At 37.8% G+C, this 17,869-nt stretch overlaps 1 protein-coding gene across 5 annotated transcripts; it reads left to right on the forward strand.

Moving 5' to 3' along the window:
- The first annotated feature begins 7,541 nt into the window (after positions 1 to 7,541).
- On the forward strand, positions 7,542 to 11,355 carry LOC110381307 (uncharacterized). 5 transcript variants are annotated; one of them, XM_064038817.1, is made up of 5 exons: positions 7,542 to 8,348; positions 9,045 to 9,236; positions 9,345 to 9,458; positions 9,875 to 10,045; positions 11,255 to 11,355. In XM_064038817.1, the coding sequence occupies exons 1-4, from the start codon at positions 8,303 to 8,305 to the stop codon at positions 9,976 to 9,978; spliced, it is 456 nt and encodes a 151-aa protein (XP_063894887.1). In that variant the 5' UTR covers positions 7,542 to 8,302; the 3' UTR covers positions 9,979 to 10,045; positions 11,255 to 11,355. The 5 variants fall into 5 exon arrangements, 4 of the variants coding, with proteins under 4 accessions (XP_063894887.1, XP_063894886.1, XP_063894885.1 ...); XM_064038816.1 differs by having other exon boundaries at positions 7,548 to 8,348; positions 9,345 to 10,045; XR_010277301.1 differs by lacking the exon at positions 9,345 to 9,458 and having other exon boundaries at positions 7,553 to 8,264.
- The last annotated feature ends 6,514 nt before the right edge of the window (positions 11,356 to 17,869 follow it).

The following is a 17,869-nucleotide window of genomic DNA, read 5'->3' on the forward strand; positions in this document are numbered from 1 at the left end:
GTTGACAGACAACCATACGGTTTGCCTGGAAGCCTGTCATTTACCTCAAATGATATCAAAGAAAACTGAACACTATGCCAACTTAGAACCTGCTTACCTCAATGCCATCTATAGATGCTTAGAATTAAATTAATTAAGAAATAAATTAATGACGATGGCATAAAACATTATCTAAGATTAGGTACACCGTATGACTGTTTGGCATCTCTATAAAATACGTAATCTAAACACATTTGCACCACCGCTTAATAAATACGTTTACCGCTAAATATGAAGCATAAAACCCAAAAACCACTGTTTATTTTACTTTAGCAAAAACATAAAATAAAAACCCTTGAAAAAGATGCAAAAACAGTATGCATTTGATCAAAATATTGAACAGTAAATAAAGGTAAAAAATACAGTAAACCATATTAAATCTATTTAGCGGTAAAATTATTTAGTGAGCAGTGTTGTAAGATAATGAGAAGGAATTGGTATGTGCGAAAAGTTTGACTTTGAGTGGAAAATCCGTAGATAAGAGACATCGAGTTAAGAGAGTATCTATATGGAAAATATGGATTTGTTGTAGATAGGTATCAATGTGGGTGATTCGATTTAAAATAGAGAGTGTATCTAATATTTACTCACGCATATAAAAAGAGACTTATAAGTAAAAACGATGCAAAAGAGTCTTCATGCTTTATACTGAAAATACTATATAAAAAAGATCAGACAGCAAATAAATATCGAAAAATCTGTGCATTCAATAATGTAACTCTCTATTTTAAATAATTGAATCTGATGGCTTAAGTGGTGCTAGAAATCGTTGCGTTACAATATTTAGATATTGAATGTATCCCCTCTTGTAAATGATGAGGGTGGAAACATTAGAAAATACTAAGGAATAATTCACTTAATACATTTTTTTATATAAGTAGGCATTCATTTATTTTAAAAAATTATGAAATTCATACTGGTATTGTATTCATAAATTAAAAGTTTATTATTTTTTTTACTATAGGAGTTGCTTTACATACGGTGATCTCCCTTACTCTTACGAGTATTGACATAAGTGTGAAAGAGACAAGTGTATTTTTGACAAGTTCCACTGTCATCGTTTACTTTGGGGTGCAAGTTACACGCTTAGTGGTAAGTAAGACTGATGAAATATTTTGTTAAACAGCTAACAATTAAAAAAATGCTTCTGTTGAGAGACAAAACGCTGTATACGCCTAAAATTAATAAACATTAAAAATAAATTATTGGTTTGGGAATGTTGAAAAGGAAATTATGGTGCATACCTACGACAATTTAATATTGCGATAATAAGGAGAATTGCCAATTAATTTCACCAAAAATGGGACTAACGATATCTTGAGTACCCAAATACTACCTTTATCTTTGAAGATCAACTCCTGAAAATATTTTTTTTTTAGTAATATGCACCATAAATATTTTAACTGTTACTTAAAATGTTTGCTTGCTTTATTAACAAACCTGCTAAAAATGAAGATATTTAATAATTTAAATAATGTACTGCCCTTAAGGGTACTAGGTGCATATTTATAATTGTATGTAAATTAAATACTCATTAAATAAAATCATTGTATCACGTCGCTGTAATCCATTCTGCGTGTTTGGTGGTAATGTATGAATCATTATGAGTAATAAAAAAATGTTTGAAAAGGTTTTTGTTTATGTCATTTATCCACCACGTTGTTGCGGTGAACAGCCCTTTGTGAAGTGAATAACTGGTATCCATATTTCTGACAAGATTGAGAATTGAGCTCTTAGAGAATTATGATATCAGTCGAATAGAAAAATTCAAAATATTGGTTAGTCGGTAGTTTAAACAACTGCAATTATAACAATATGCAACCGTTTAATTAAAATTATCATCCTCCGAGCCATTTTTCCAACTTTGTTGGAGTCGGCTTCCAGTCTAACCGAATGCAGCTGAGTACTAGTGTTTTATAAGGAGCGACTGCCAATCTGAAATGCTCAACTCATTTACCCGGGAAACCTAATACCCCTTGGTTAGACTGGTGTCAGACTTACTGGCACCCGTAAGGCTGGAAACAGTGCTCGGCCGACGGTCAGTGCTGACCGTACGTCCCGACCGAATCACATACAAAATCACGCGCGTACCGTCAGCGTAGCTGTGTGCGCGTGCATAGACTTACGCAGATATAGCTACGTCGTAGTCTACGTCGAGGGTCAGCGCTGACCGTCGGTCGAGCACTGTTTCCAGCCTAACCTACAGTTTAGCGTGCCATCCGACACAGTAATTGGTGTCTAAGATATACTTAGAAAGTACATACAAAACTTAAAAAAGTTGCATTGGTACTTGCCTGACCTGGAATCGAATCGCGCATTCATACTTGAGAGGTTGGTTCTTTATGGGATGATTTATATTAGGTCGGGCCGTGTCCGGGGCGTGCCGTGTACGTGGCTCGTATGGGGCACGGATGTGAAACGTTACATACATTTTGTATTGTACATGATCCGTGGCCCGTCCGGGCCACAAACGACGCTCGTCTCGTCTTTAGAATTTCGTAAAAGCCCGGACACGGCACGGCACGGCCCGGCCTAATATAAATCAACCATATTTACCCACTAGGCCTGTTCATACGTGGAAGAAATCCTTTCGCAATATACTTTCGCAGTACTAGGAGTGCATAGCTTCGAGGACACTCATCGACGCCAGAACGAGACCATCTGTGTGCGAAAAAGACGACCATATCTAGTGAGTTCATCTAACACCTGAAGCTCCTCCCACTCGGTCAAGGACACACCCCTCACGCACACAGCCGCAATACTACACAATCGCTTGATCGTTTGCGCAACTTCTGTCCGCCGCTGCGTTCCTGGTATCATAGAAACTATTAATCGTCAAATTCAAGAAGATGTCGGTGCAGCGCTCGCCGCCGTCCACGCAACTTAATAAATTGCAATCTCCGAATCCTATCAGGTATACACTACAACTTTGACTCAGCAGTTAACGAAGTCTCAACATCCCAGCATGGAAATTATTTTAACATTTTAGTGCAATGTTTTTCCAGCTATTTGTCTGGTAAAAATAATCCCACCCAAAACAAAAATGTGAAAGGCTGCCAAGTTCGAAAATATGGGAATGCTTCGCCTATAAAAGAAGTGAGATCTGAATAAGTACCAAGTTCCATACACATACCTCAGTTAAAAATAGTTACAGGAATGCACACTTGATTTGCCGCAGTTTGGAAAGTAGATTCTGAGTAAATATCATATTAAATACCTAAAATTCTAATACTTACAGAACGCAAACCTGTTTTTCCAGCAGTTTTCTGATAACATCCAAACTATCCAAACTAATATTATAAATGCAAAAGTAACTCTGTCTGTCTGTCTGTCTGTCCGTCTGTCTGTCTGTCTGTCTTTTCTTCACGCCTAAACTACTGAACCGATTTGTGTGAAATTTGGTACAGACATAGTTTGAAACTTGAGAAAGGACATAGGATAGTTTTTATTACAAAAAATATTATTTTATAATTAAAATTATTCCGGACATATAGCGCCATCTATTGGTCAAATCAAAAATCTGCTGGTAGTCACTATTCCACGCGAACGAAGTTGCGGGCAAAAGCTAGTTTTTTATAAATTTTCTGTACTTTTTAATGATGTTACTTGGCAAGTTTTAATAGAAAATTATATACTTGATTCATTGTGTTTAGTAGGTTTATAACAAGGTGTGTGAAAACAAACAACAGGCAACAAAAAGCAGGTTCAAAAATCAACTCCTAAAAATATATTCTTTGTATGTATGCACCATAAATATTTCAACTGTTACTTAAAATGTTTGCTTGCTTTATTAACAAACCTGCTAAAAATGAAGATATTTAATAATTTAAATAATGTACTGCCCTTAAGGGTACCTAGGTTTATATTTATAATTGTATGTAAATTAAATACTCATTAAATAAAATCATTGTATCACGTCGCTGTAATCCATTCTGCGTGTTTGGTGGTAATGTATGAATCATTATGAGTAATAAAAAAATGTTTGAAAAGGTTTTTGTTTATGTCATTTATCCACCACGTTGTTGCGGTGAACAGCCCTTTGTGAAGTGAATAACTGGTATCCATATTTCTGACAAGATTGAGAATTGAGCTCTTAGAGAATTATGATATCAGTCGAATAGAAAAATTCAAAATATTGGTTAGTCGGTAGTTTAAACAACTGCAATTATAACAATATGCAACCGTTTAATTAAAATTATCATCCTCCGAGCCATTTTTCCAACTATGTTGGAGTCGGCTTCCAGTCTAACCGAATGCAGCTGAGTACTAGTGTTTTATAAGGAGCGACTGCCAATCTGAAATGCTCAACTCATTTACCCGGGAAACCTAATACCCCTTGGTTAGACTGGTGTCAGACTTACTGGCACCCGTAAGGCTGGAAACAGTGCTCGGCCGACGGTCAGTGCTGACCGTACGTCCCGACCGAATCACATACAAAATCACGCGCGTACCGTCAGCGTAGCTGTGTGCGCGTGCATAGACTTACGCAGATATAGCTACGTCGTAGTCTACGTCGAGGGTCAGCGCTGACCGTCGGTCGAGCACTGTTTCCAGCCTAACCTACAGTTTAGCGTGCCATCCGACACAGTAATTGGTGTCTAAGATATACTTAGAAAGTACATACAAAACTTAAAAAAGTTGCATTGGTACTTGCCTGACCTGGAATCGAATCGCGCATTCATACTTGAGAGGTTGGTTCTTTATGGGATGATTTATATTAGGTCGGGCCGTGTCCGGGGCGTGCCGTGTACGTGGCTCGTATGGGGCACGGATGTGAAACGTTACATACATTTTGTATTGTACATGATCCGTGGCCCGTCCGGGCCACAAACGACGCTCGTCTCGTCTTTAGAATTTCGTAAAAGCCCGGACACGGCACGGCACGGCCCGGCCTAATATAAATCAACCATATTTACCCACTAGGCCTGTTCATACGTGGAAGAAATCCTTTCGCAATATACTTTCGCAGTACTAGGAGTGCATAGCTTCGAGGACACTCATCGACGCCAGAACGAGACCATCTGTGTGCGAAAAAGACGACCATATCTAGTGAGTTCATCTAACACCTGAAGCTCCTCCCACTCGGTCAAGGACACACCCCTCACGCACACAGCCGCAATACTACACAATCGCTTGATCGTTTGCGCAACTTCTGTCCGCCGCTGCGTTCCTGGTATCATAGAAACTATTAATCGTCAAATTCAAGAAGATGTCGGTGCAGCGCTCGCCGCCGTCCACGCAACTTAATAAATTGCAATCTCCGAATCCTATCAGGTATACACTACAACTTTGACTCAGCAATTAACGAAGTCTCAACATCCCAGCATGGAAATTATTTTAACATTTTAGTGCAATGTTTTTCCAGCTATTTGTCTGGTAAAAATAATCCCACCCAAAACAAAAATGTGAAAGGCTGCCAAGTTCGAAAATATGGGAATGCTTCGCCTATAAAAGAAGTGAGATCTGAATAAGTACCAAGTTCCATACACATACCTCAGTTAAAAATAGTTACAGGAATGCACACTTGATTTGCCGCAGTTTGGAAAGTAGATTCTGAGTAAATATCATATTAAATACCTAAAATTCTAATACTTACAGAACGCAAACCTGTTTTTCCAGCAGTTTTCTGATAACATCCAAACTATCCAAACTAATATTATAAATGCAAAAGTAACTCTGTCTGTCTGTCTGTCTGTCCGTCTGTCTGTCTGTCTGTCTTTTCTTCACGCCTAAACTACTGAACCGATTTGTGTGAAATTTGGTACAGACATAGTTTGAAACTTGAGAAAGGACATAGGATAGTTTTTATTACAAAAAAAAATATTATTTTTATAATTAAAATTATTCCGGACATATAGCGCCATCTATTGGTCAAATCAAAAATCTGCTGGTAGTCACTATTCCACGCGAACGAAGTTGCGGGCAAAAGCTATCCAAACTAATATTATAAATGCAAAAGTAACTCTGTCTGTCTGTCTGTCTGTCCGTCTGTCTGTCTGTCTGTCTTTTCTTCACGCCTAAACTACTGAACCGATTTGTGTGAAATTTGGTACAGACATAGTTTGAAACTTGAGAAAGGACATAGGATAGTTTTTATTACAAAAAAAAAATATTATTTTTATAATTAAAATTATTCCGGACATATAGCGCCATCTATTGGTCAAATCAAAAATCTGCTGGTAGTCACTATTCCACGCGAACGAAGTTGCGGGCAAAAGCTAGTTTTTTATAAATTTTCTGTACTTTTTAATGATGTTACTTGGCAAGTTTTAATAGAAAATTATATACTTGATTCATTGTGTTTAGTAGGTTTATAACAAGGTGTGTGAAAACAAACAACAGGCAACAAAAAGCAGGTTCAAAAATCAACTCCTAAAAATATATTCTTTGTATGTATGCACCATAAATATTTTAACTGTTACTTAAAATGTTTGCTTGCTTTATTAACAAACCTGCTAAAAATGAAGATATTTAATAATTTAAATAATGTACTGCCCTTAAGGGTACCTAGGTGCATATTTATAATTGTATGTAAATTAAATACTCATTAAATAAAATCATTGTATCACGTCGCTGTAATCCATTCTGCGTGTTTGGTGGTAATGTATGAATCATTATGAGTAATAAAAAAATGTTTGAAAAGGTTTTTGTTTATGTCATTTATCTACCACGTTGTTGCGGTGAACAGCCCTTTGTGAAGTGAATAATCCATATTTCTGACAAGATTGAGAATTGAGCTCTTAGAGAATTATGATATCAGTCGAATAGAAAAATTCAAAATATTGGTTAGTCGGTAGTTTAAACAACTGCAATTATAACAATATGCAACCGTTTAATTAAAATTATCATCCTCCGAGCCATTTTTCCAACTATGTTGGAGTCGGCTTCCAGTCTAACCGAATGCAGCTGAGTACTAGTGTTTTATAAGGAGCGACTGCCAATCTGAAATGCTCAACTCATTTACCCGGGAAACCTAATACCCCTTGGTTAGACTGGTGTCAGACTTACTGGCACCCGTAAGGCTGGAAACAGTGCTCGGCCGACGGTCAGTGCTGACCGTACGTCCCGACCGAATCACATACAAAATCACGCGCGTACCGTCAGCGTAGCTGTGTGCGCGTGCATAGACTACGCAGATATAGCTACGTCGTAGTCTACGTCGAGGGTCAGCGCTGACCGTCGGTCGAGCACTGTTTCCAGCCTAACCTACAGTTTAGCGTGCCATCCGACACAGTAATTGGTGTCTAAGATATACTTAGAAAGTACATACAAAACTTTAAAAAGTTGCATTGGTACTTGCCTGACCTGGAATCGAATCGCGCACTCATACTTGAGAGGTTGGTTCTTTATGGGATGATTTATATTAGGTCGGGCCGTGTCCGGGGCGTGCCGTGTACGTGGCTCGTATGGGGCACGGATGTGAAACGTTACATACATTTTGTATTGTACATGATCCGTGGCCCGTCCGGGCCACAAACGACGCTCGTCTCGTCTTTAGAATTTCGTAAAAGCCCGGACACGGCACGGCACGGCCCGGCCTAATATAAATCAACCATATTTACCCACTAGGCCTGTTCATACGTGGAAGAAATCCTTTCGCAATATACTTTCGCAGTACTAGGAGTGCATAGCTTCGAGGACACTCTTCGACGCCAGAACGAGACCATCTGTGTGCGAAAAAGACGACCATATCTAGTGAGTTCATCTTTTTTTTGGTGAGCATTGAGCAAGCAAACGGGCTCGCGATTTCCTGTGAGACTGGTCGTCGCTACAAAATCGCAATACCTACACGATTCGACGGCCACAATTACAAGCTCCACAGGAGGAAGCCCAGCATCAGCATCGATCTAAAATTCGATTTCACCGTCGTCGCCGGAGTCACCTCTGCAGGTGCGAAGAGTACACTTGGCAGCAAGATAGGGTGTTCCGCGAGAGCAAGCGAGACGGAGCACATCGAAATTCCAAAGATTCGCATTTCATCGCACGCCCGCACGCAACAATAGGACAATCGTACGGGCGCGAAAGAGACAGCAAGTGACGCCACAAAACTTCACAGCAGCAACAAACAGGCGAGCTCGCGCAACCGCCATTTTGTTGGGAAGAATTGGATCGCCGTCGCTGATCAATACTGTAAAAGTGTTTAATATAACAGTGAATCTTGTAATACATAGGTAGTTAATAGTGTTCCTGTAAAGTTATTATTGCGTTATTAACGTAAAGTACAGGTAATATTTGTTTTAAGAATCGACAAGTTTAGCGAACAATGGAAGACCTAAAGAAAAAAGTCGCCGCACGCGGTTATGTGAAAGGTACTATGACCAGATTATTTAATTTCGTGAAAATTGCCAATTTAGACGATATTTCCATTAATGACCTATGCACAAAACGTGATAGGCTCAATGTGGCTTTTAAAGAATACGAAGCCCTATGTAAAGATATCCTCGGTCTTGACTCCGCCGACGAGGAGGATATAGAGTCGGTGGAGGACAAGTATTTTAAAACTTTATCAGCCTTTGACAAACGCATCAAGCCTCTTGATTCAAACCCTTCAGGCTCTTCCACTCATGAAAAAACACATAAAACTAAATTACCACCTATATCCATAAAACCCTTTGAGGGCACATACACAGAATATGTTCCATTTATCAATTTATTTAATTCATTAATTCATAATGACAATAGCCTAGACAATATACAAAAATTCTATTATTTAAGAACATTGTTAAAGGGTGAGCCATTCGATTTAGTCAAAAACTAGCCGGTTGAAGCTCTCAGTTATGATGCAGCTTTAAATTTACTAAAAAATAGATATGAAAATAAATATAGAATAATCTCTGAGCACATTTGCAAGCTATTAGACTTAAAACAAATAGTAAAATCAACAGCAGTCTCACTCAGAGAATTTATTTCAACACTTAGGCAGCAAATAGCTGCCATCAAATATCAAGAACCTAATGTTATATACTGGGATGCTATATTGTTGTGTATTCTCTCTCGCAAACTAGACAGTTACACTGCGAAGGCCTACCAACTTGACCGGGATATGAATGCTAAGCCGCAATTGGAGGATTTTCTCAATTACATTGAGAACCGAGCCAACGCACTGGAGAATGTCGAGCAGGGACGTCAACCCCATCCTGGTAATAGTAGCAGTAAGGTAGCAGCAGTCGCCACTACAGGAGCAACATGCACTTACTGTAAGTCTTATGAACATAAATTGTTTAACTGTAAAAAGTTTCAGTTATTGCCTGGAAATGATAGATACACATTTGCCAAAGAAAAAAAAGTATGTATGATTTGTTTAGGTCAGCATGGTGGCAAATGCAGGTTTCACTTCCGGTGCTCAGAGTGCAAGAAGCCTCATAACACTCTGCTTCACTGCAATTTAAGTGAAACCCCACCAGCTGTCACCTTATCAAGTAATGTTGATAACAATGTACTTTTGCCTACAGCTAAAATCAAGGTAGTAGCAAGGGATGGTACTCAATACATTATCAAGGCGTTACTGGACAGCGGATCTCAAGTTTCATTTATAACCACAAAGGTTGTTCAGCTATTAGGATTAATGCCCTTGCAAAGTGATACTTGTATTATTGGAATCACTAATGAAAAGAGTAATATTAAGTACTGCATTCCTATTGAAATTCATTCATTAAATTCACCATTCAAGACAACAGTAACTTGTCATGTACTTAAAGATGTTACATGCAAATTACCGCAAAACAAATTTGATGTCTCTAGGGTCATTATACCACCCAACATTATATTGGCAGATGACCAATTTAATGTTCCTAGTGAAATCAACATGTTATTAGGGGCTGATGTATTTTTCCAGACGCTATTGCCCAACGAGCAGTGCATGACCATCAGCCTGCCCAGCCACAGCAACCAGTCATCAGCTGTGCCCCGGAGTGCTGCTCATCCACCACAACAGCCTAGTAGCACACAGCTACATGTCTTCAACACATACTTCGGGCACATTGTAGGAGGGAATCTGCCACCTAAGGTATCTCAACAAACATGTAATAAAGTAGTTTTGAAATGTAAATTAGGTCTCAATGAGACACTTGCCAAGTTTTGGACAAATGAAAAAGTTCCAGAGAGATTTGTTGAACAAACATCTGAGCAAGAACTTTGTGAAAAAATCTTTCAAAGTTCAGTTAAATTAGTTAATAACCAGTTTGAAGTTCCTATACCTTTGTCAGATGTAAACGATACTCTTGGTGAGTCTTTTTACTTAGCATTAAAAAGGTTTTTAAATTTGGAAAAGAGATTGCATAGTAATCCTGATTTATTCATGCAATATCAAAATTTCATTCATGAATATCTATCTCTTGGTCATGGTCATTATGTTGATATAGAATTGTATGATTTATGTAAGCATGCAGTATATTTTTTGCCACACCATGCGGTTATTAATAACAATAGCAAAACTACAAAGCTTCGCACAGTGTTTGATGGTTCAATGAAAACAAACAAAAAAGTTTCTTTGAATGATTTACAACTTAATGGGCCAGTGGTTCAAAAGGAATTATTTGATATCATTTTATTATTTCGTTTAGGTAGATACACATTTACTACAGATATAAGGCGTATGTTTAGAAATATTAAAATAGACCCTCAATACACTTCCCTTCAAAATATTTTGTGGAGGGACAATCCGGATGAGCCAGTTAAGTGTATTAGATTAGACACAGTTACATATGGCTTGAAAAGTTCAAGTTACTTAGCAACTCGTTGTATAGATGAGCTAGCAAATAAATATGAAAAGTTATACCCACTAGCTTCATCCATTATCAAAAATAATCAGTATGTTGATGATATTATATATAGTAATAATAATTTAGAAACCACTGTCAGTGCCCATCAAACGAAAGACATTTTGATAGTATAGAATTGCAAAAAGATAATTATTATATGAAGCCCTAGGACTTCAAATAAATGTAAAGGATGATCACTTTATAATCTCTACTCCAGAACCATTTGATACAAAAAAGGTTACAAAAAGGAGCATACTTAGTTATATAGGTAGATTCTATGATCCAATGGGATTTGTGAGCCCAATTGTGGTCACAGCAAAGGCCATAATGCAAAAATTATGGTTACTGAACACAGGTTGGAATGACAGTCCGCCTGCAAATGTTCAGCAAGAATGGTTTAATTTTACCAATAATTTAGCTGCAATGCAGCCTATCCTATTAGATAGGAATATTAGTGTTTCAGAAGGAGACTCGGCAGATTTAATCGGCTTTGCTGACGCTTCGAGTAAGACAGCCTACGGATGCTGTGTGTACCTGCGAGTCACAGACCAAACAGGTACAACGAAATTGCATCTACTTTGTTCGAAGTCGCGAATCAACCCTATCCAAAAGAAAGGCATGACTGTGCCAAGGCTTGAATTGAATGCTGCACTCTTGCTATCAAAATTGGTTTTGAGGACTCATGATACACTCAGAGTCAAAATTAACATCAGGCATGTTTGTTTATTCAGCGACTCGCAAATCGTTCTTGCATGGCTAAACACTGAGCTAACAAAACTTCAAGCTTACGTATCGAACAGAGTAAGTGTAATTCGTCAAAACACATCTGGATACAGTTGGCATTATGTCAATACGCATGACAATCCTGCTGATCTCATTAGCCGAGGCGTCAACCCGAATGAGCTGAGTAGCTGCGATATTTGGTGGAATGGCCCTAAGTTCCTGCAAAACAGTGAGTACAAGTTTGCTGCTTATAGCTCACCAGCTGAGTCACTCACAGAGGAGCGCTGCTTAGCTCCTTCCAGCAACTTGCTGTGCCAAAATCAATATGTGTTCAAGCGCTTGCATAATTACTCTAATATAAATAAAATAGTAAGGCTATTAGCATACATATTGCGATTTTTAAACAATATTAACAAAAATAATTCTAAAATAAATACAAACTATCTGCAAAGTTCTGAGTTAGATAATGCATTAATGTTACTTATTAAATATGAACAAAGTATATATTTTAAATCTGAAATCAAAGCAATAAGCAATAATAAGAGCTTGAAGGGGAATCTAGTTGAGTTGCATCCCTTTCTTGACAATAGGGGTCTATTGCGCGTTGGTGGCAGGCTGCATTATGCTAATATAGCTTATTCACAAAAACATCCTGTCATACTACCTAAGGGCTCTTCAATTACTAGCTTGCTTATAAGGTGTGAACATGAAAGGCTACTGCACGCAGGGCCTAAGCTTTTACTCTCGCATCTCAATCAAAGGTTTTGGATTGTTAATGGCTTATTAGAAGTTAAGAAAGTAACTCACAAATGTATTGTATGTTTCAGACAAAAGGCCTTAGCAGCCAAGCAACTGATGGGCTCCTTGCCGGCTGCACGTGTAACAGCCACCAGCAGGCCATTTGAGAAAGTCGGCGTGGATTTCGCTGGGCCAATTGATGTGAAACTCTCGCGTAAGACGATCTTTAATAGGTAAAGGGTATATCTGTGTATTCGTATGTTTCGCGACAAAAGCAGTTCACTTAGAACTTGCATCAGATTTGACCACGGAAACCTTTCTTGCGTGCTTAAGGAGATTTATCTCCAGACGAGGTTTGCCCACCGAAATTCACTGCGACAATGCAAGTACTTTTAAAAGTGCAAGGAGTCAATTAGTTGAGCTCTACAAGCTGCAAGCTTCGCAGAGCCACCAAATGCAGGTTCAAAGATTTACCGCCGAGCGTGGGATACAATTTCACTTTATACCATGTTACTCGCCTACATTTGGCGGGCTCTGGGAAGCGGCAGTTAAGAGCACGAAGTTTCACTTAAAAAGAATATTACAAAAAACTGTTCTAACTTATGAACAGCTTAATACTGTATTAACTGAAATCGAAGCAGTACTTAATTCTAGGCCACTCTTACCTTTATCTTCAAACTCAGATGATTATTGTTATTTAACACCTGGTCACTTTATTATAGGTAGTGCTTTGTCAATGTATCCTGAAATAAATGTATGTAACATTCCACAAAATAGACTTAAGTTTTGGCAACTATGTAATTCTTTAAAACAATCCTTTTGGAAAGTGTGGCACCAATGTTATTTAAATTTATTACAAAACAGGCCTAAGTGGCGTGATACAGTTTGTAATGTTAAGTTAGGCAACTTAGTTATTTTAAAAGAGGACAATATTCCTCCTATGTCATGGCCAATGGCACGAATTGTTAAATTATTTCCAGGACATATGGAAAAATTAGGGCTGTTGATGTTAGGACACCAAATGGGAAAACCCATACCCGTGCCATCAATAAAATTTGTTTACTGCCAATAGAATATGATGATAGTACTTAAGAAATTGTATAGTAAGTTCAACTCAGTTGTGCGCGCGGCCTAATGTGTGGGTAACCCTTGTACATATACAGTAACTTTGTGTGCGTGACAAGAGGTACAGTCGGGTACAATACAGTTATTTAGGGGTTGTATACGGGGGTTTAAAGAAAAACAGTTATTACGTAATTTAATGTTTATTTATTTATAATGATTATCAATCGCTATTTGAAAAATCAAATGATGAATTTTCGGATTCGCTACTCTCCAAGGAGAATTATAAATTCTGACTCCAATGTCAAAATGTCTATAGTATTCTTCTTTTTTCTTTTCTACATGTCGACAAGTATTACGCCACATCCCTTCATCAATTTGACTTAAACGTTCATTTATGAGTTTCATTATTTTGTTATTTTGGTCGACATTATGCGAAGCAATATAACTTTTTAAAATTCCCCACACATTTTGTTTACATTATTATACTAGATTATACCACTTTTTACATTCTTAGTCCACACTTTTATTTATTGTCCACGTACCCCGAGCTAGAAAATATGTACTTAAGGAGTATTCAATTCTTAGATACTGTCAATGTCAATTTGAAAAGACGTATGAAAAAATAATGAAAAACTATATTTAATAATAAAAAGCTTTGAATGTCGTTTTATTTTTTGAAACGCTTTATCTGACTCCTTAATAATTTCTCCGCGAATAACTAGTATTTTCGTAATCGACTGTACCCATAAGAAAAAGTGATAAGAACACGTCATGCTCGGACGACGTCACTGTCACACGAATGAAAGTTGTATATTTACAAGCCGACGCACACATAGGGCCGCGCGCAAATCTGAGTTGAACTATCTATATTAATGTTTAATAATAAGTCATATTTGCAAAACCATTTAAGTTATAGTTTTTTACTCTTATGTAGTGTAAAACATAATTGTAAGTTATTGTATAAGTAATAAATAAATACATAGCATAAACAATAACTAGATAAATAGCATAAATAATAATGTAAGCTTCACTCTAGTTTCTTTTAAGATTTATTTCAAACAAATGTTCTATGATTGTTATTTGTGTTTTCTGTGAGGCCGCAGCATGTTGGATTTTATATTTTATAAATTGCAACATTAAGTTAATTTTAATTATATTTTTGTACCGTGGCAACATCGTTCTCTCTCTTGCTCTGCGACACGGACCGAATACACGTAATTATTTGCAATCGCCGTTTTATTTCCTGAATCTCCTGCATCAGCAGCCCACCAGCCCTATCGACACACTACACCGCTGCACAATCTCCGAATCCTATCAGGTATACACTACAACTTTGACTCAGCAATTAACGAAGTCTCAACATCCCAGCATGGAAATTATTTTAACATTTTAGTGCAATTTTCTTTCCAGCTATTTGTCTGGTAAAAATAATCCCACCCAAAACAAAAATGTGAAAGGCTGCCAAGTTCGAAAATATGGGAATGCTTCGCCTATAAAAGAAGTGAGATCTGAATAAGTACCAAGTTCCATACACATACCTCAGTTAAAAATAGTTACAGGAATGCACACTTGATTTGCCGCAGTTTGGAAAGTAGATTCTGAGTAAATATCATATTAAATACCTAAAATTCTAATACTTACAGAACGCAAACCTGTTTTTCCAGCAGTTTTCTGATAACATCCAAACTAATATTATAAATGCAAAAGTAACTCTGTCTGTCTGTCTGTCTGTCTTTTCTTCACGCCTAAACTACTGAACCGATTTGTGTGAAATTTGGTACAGACATAGTTTGAAACTTGAGAAAGGACATAGGATAGTTTTTATTACAAAAAAAAATATTATTTTTATAATTAAAATTATTCCGGACATATAGCGCCATCTATTGGTCAAATCAAAAATCTGCTGGTAGTCACTATTCCACGCGAACGAAGTTGCGGGCAAAAGCTAGTTTTTTATAAATTTTCTGTACTTTTTAATGATGTTACTTGGCAAGTTTTAATAGAAAATTATATACTTGATTCATTGTGTTTAGTAGGTTTATAACAAGGTGTGTGAAAACAAACAACAGGCAACAAAAAGCAGGTTCAAAAATCAACTCCTAAAAATATATTCTTTGTATGTATGCACCATAAATATTTCAACTGTTACTTAAAATGTTTGCTTGCTTTATTAACAAACCTGCTAAAAATGAAGATATTTAATAATTTAAATAATGTACTGCCCTTAAGGGTACCTAGGTTTATATTTATAATTGTATGTAAATTAAATACTCATTAAATAAAATCATTGTATCACGTCGCTGTAATCCATTCTGCGTGTTTGGTGGTAATGTATGAATCATTATGAGTAGGTAATAAAAAAATGTTTGAAAAGGTTTTTGTTTATGTCATTTATCCACCACGTTGTTGCGGTGAACAGCCCTTTGTGAAGTGAATAACTGGTATCCATATTTCTGACAAGATTGAGAATTGAGCTCTTAGAGAATTATGATATCAGTCGAATAGAAAAATTCAAAATATTGGTTAGTCGGTAGTTTAAACAACTGCAATTATAACAATATGCAACCGTTTAATTAAAATTATCATCCTCCGAGCCATTTTTCCAACTATGTTGGAGTCGGCTTCCAGTCTAACCGAATGCAGCTGAGTACTAGTGTTTTATAAGGAGCGACTGCCAATCTGAAATGCTCAACTCATTTACCCGGGAAACCTAATACCCCTTGGTTAGACTGGTGTCAGACTTACTGGCACCCGTAAGGCTGGAAACAGTGCTCGGCCGACGGTCAGTGCTGACCGTACGTCCCGACCGAATCACATACAAAATCACGCGCGTACCGTCAGCGTAGCTGTGTGCGCGTGCATAGACTTACGCAGATATAGCTACGTCGTAGTCTACGTCGAGGGTCAGCGCTGACCGTCGGTCGAGCACTGTTTCCAGCCTAACCTACAGTTTAGCGTGCCATCCGACACAGTAATTGGTGTCTAAGATATACTTAGAAAGTACATACAAAACTTAAAAAAGTTGCATTGGTACTTGCCTGACCTGGAATCGAATCGCGCATTCATACTTGAGAGGTTGGTTCTTTATGGGATGATTTATATTAGGTCGGGCCGTGTCCGGGGCGTGCCGTGTACGTGGCTCGTATGGGGCACGGATGTGAAACGTTACATACATTTTGTATTGTACATGATCCGTGGCCCGTCCGGGCCACAAACGACGCTCGTATTTAGAATTTCGTAAAAGCCCGGACACGGCACGGCACGGCCCGGCCTAATATAAATCAACCTTATTTACCCACTAGGCCTGTTCATACGTGGAAGAAATCCTTTCGCAATATACTTTCGCAGTACTAGGAGTGCATAGCTTCGAGGACACTCATCGACGCCAGAACGAGACCATCTGTGTGCGAAAAAGACGACCATATCTAGTGAGTTCATCTAACACCTGAAGCTCCTCCCACTCGGTCAAGGATGTGTCCTTGTGTGCGTGAGGGGCACACCCCTCAGATATGGTCGTCTTTTTCGCACACAGATGGTCTCGTTCTGGCGTCGATGAGTGTCCTCGAAGCTATGCACTCCTAGTACTGCGAAAGTATATTGCGAAAGGATTTCTTCCACGTATGAACAGGCCTAGTGGGTAAATAAGGTTGATTTACAGCCGCAATACTTACTACACAATCGCTTGATCGTGTGCGCAACTTCTGTCCGCCGCTGCGTTCCTGGTATCATAGAAACTATTAATCGTCAAATTCAAGAAGATGTCGGTGCAGCGCTCGCCGCCGTCCACGCAACTTAATAAATTGCAATCTCCGAATCCTATCAGGTATACACTACAACTTTGACTCAGCAATTAACGAAGTCTCAACATCCCAGCATGGAAATTATTTTAACATTTTAGTGCAATTTTCTTTCCAGCTATTTGGTCTGGTAAAAATAATCCCACCCAAAACAAAAATGTGAAAGGCTGCCAAGTTCGAAAATATGGGAATGCTTCGCCTATAAAAGAAGTGAGATCTGAATAAGTACCAAGTTCCATACACATACCTCAGTTAAAAATAGTTACAGGAATGCACACTTGATTTGCCGCAGTTTGGAAAGTAGATTCTGAGTAAATATCATATTAAATACCTAAAATTCTAATACTTACAGAACGCAAACCTGTTTTTCCAGCAGTTTTCTGATAACATTTTTTTAGTGTCCGACCGAAACTGGTTTTCCAGCCGAAACCGAAACCGAAACCGAATGTTCGGCCGTGGCTTCAGTTTCGGCCGAAACCGAAACCGAAACTCACATGGTCAAGTATAAATTTTTTTAAAACACTGAAATTTGGTGTTTTTTACCATTATTTTGCATTAATTAGGGCATGAAGTGCAAACACAGTATATTAATTCAGTTTGTTGTAAGTATTGTAATCATTTATTTAATACAATAAATACTTGCAACAGCTTTTGATGTATCACTGATACTTTTATTAAAGTACTGCCAAATCGGATTTGTTTCTCGTTGTGACATTTTACTCTGAAACAATTAAAAACAGAACCGTA

This window comes from Helicoverpa armigera, chromosome 17 (genome assembly GCF_030705265.1).
Source record: "Helicoverpa armigera isolate CAAS_96S chromosome 17, ASM3070526v1, whole genome shotgun sequence".
NCBI classification, from domain to species: Eukaryota; Metazoa; Arthropoda; class Insecta; order Lepidoptera; family Noctuidae; genus Helicoverpa; species Helicoverpa armigera.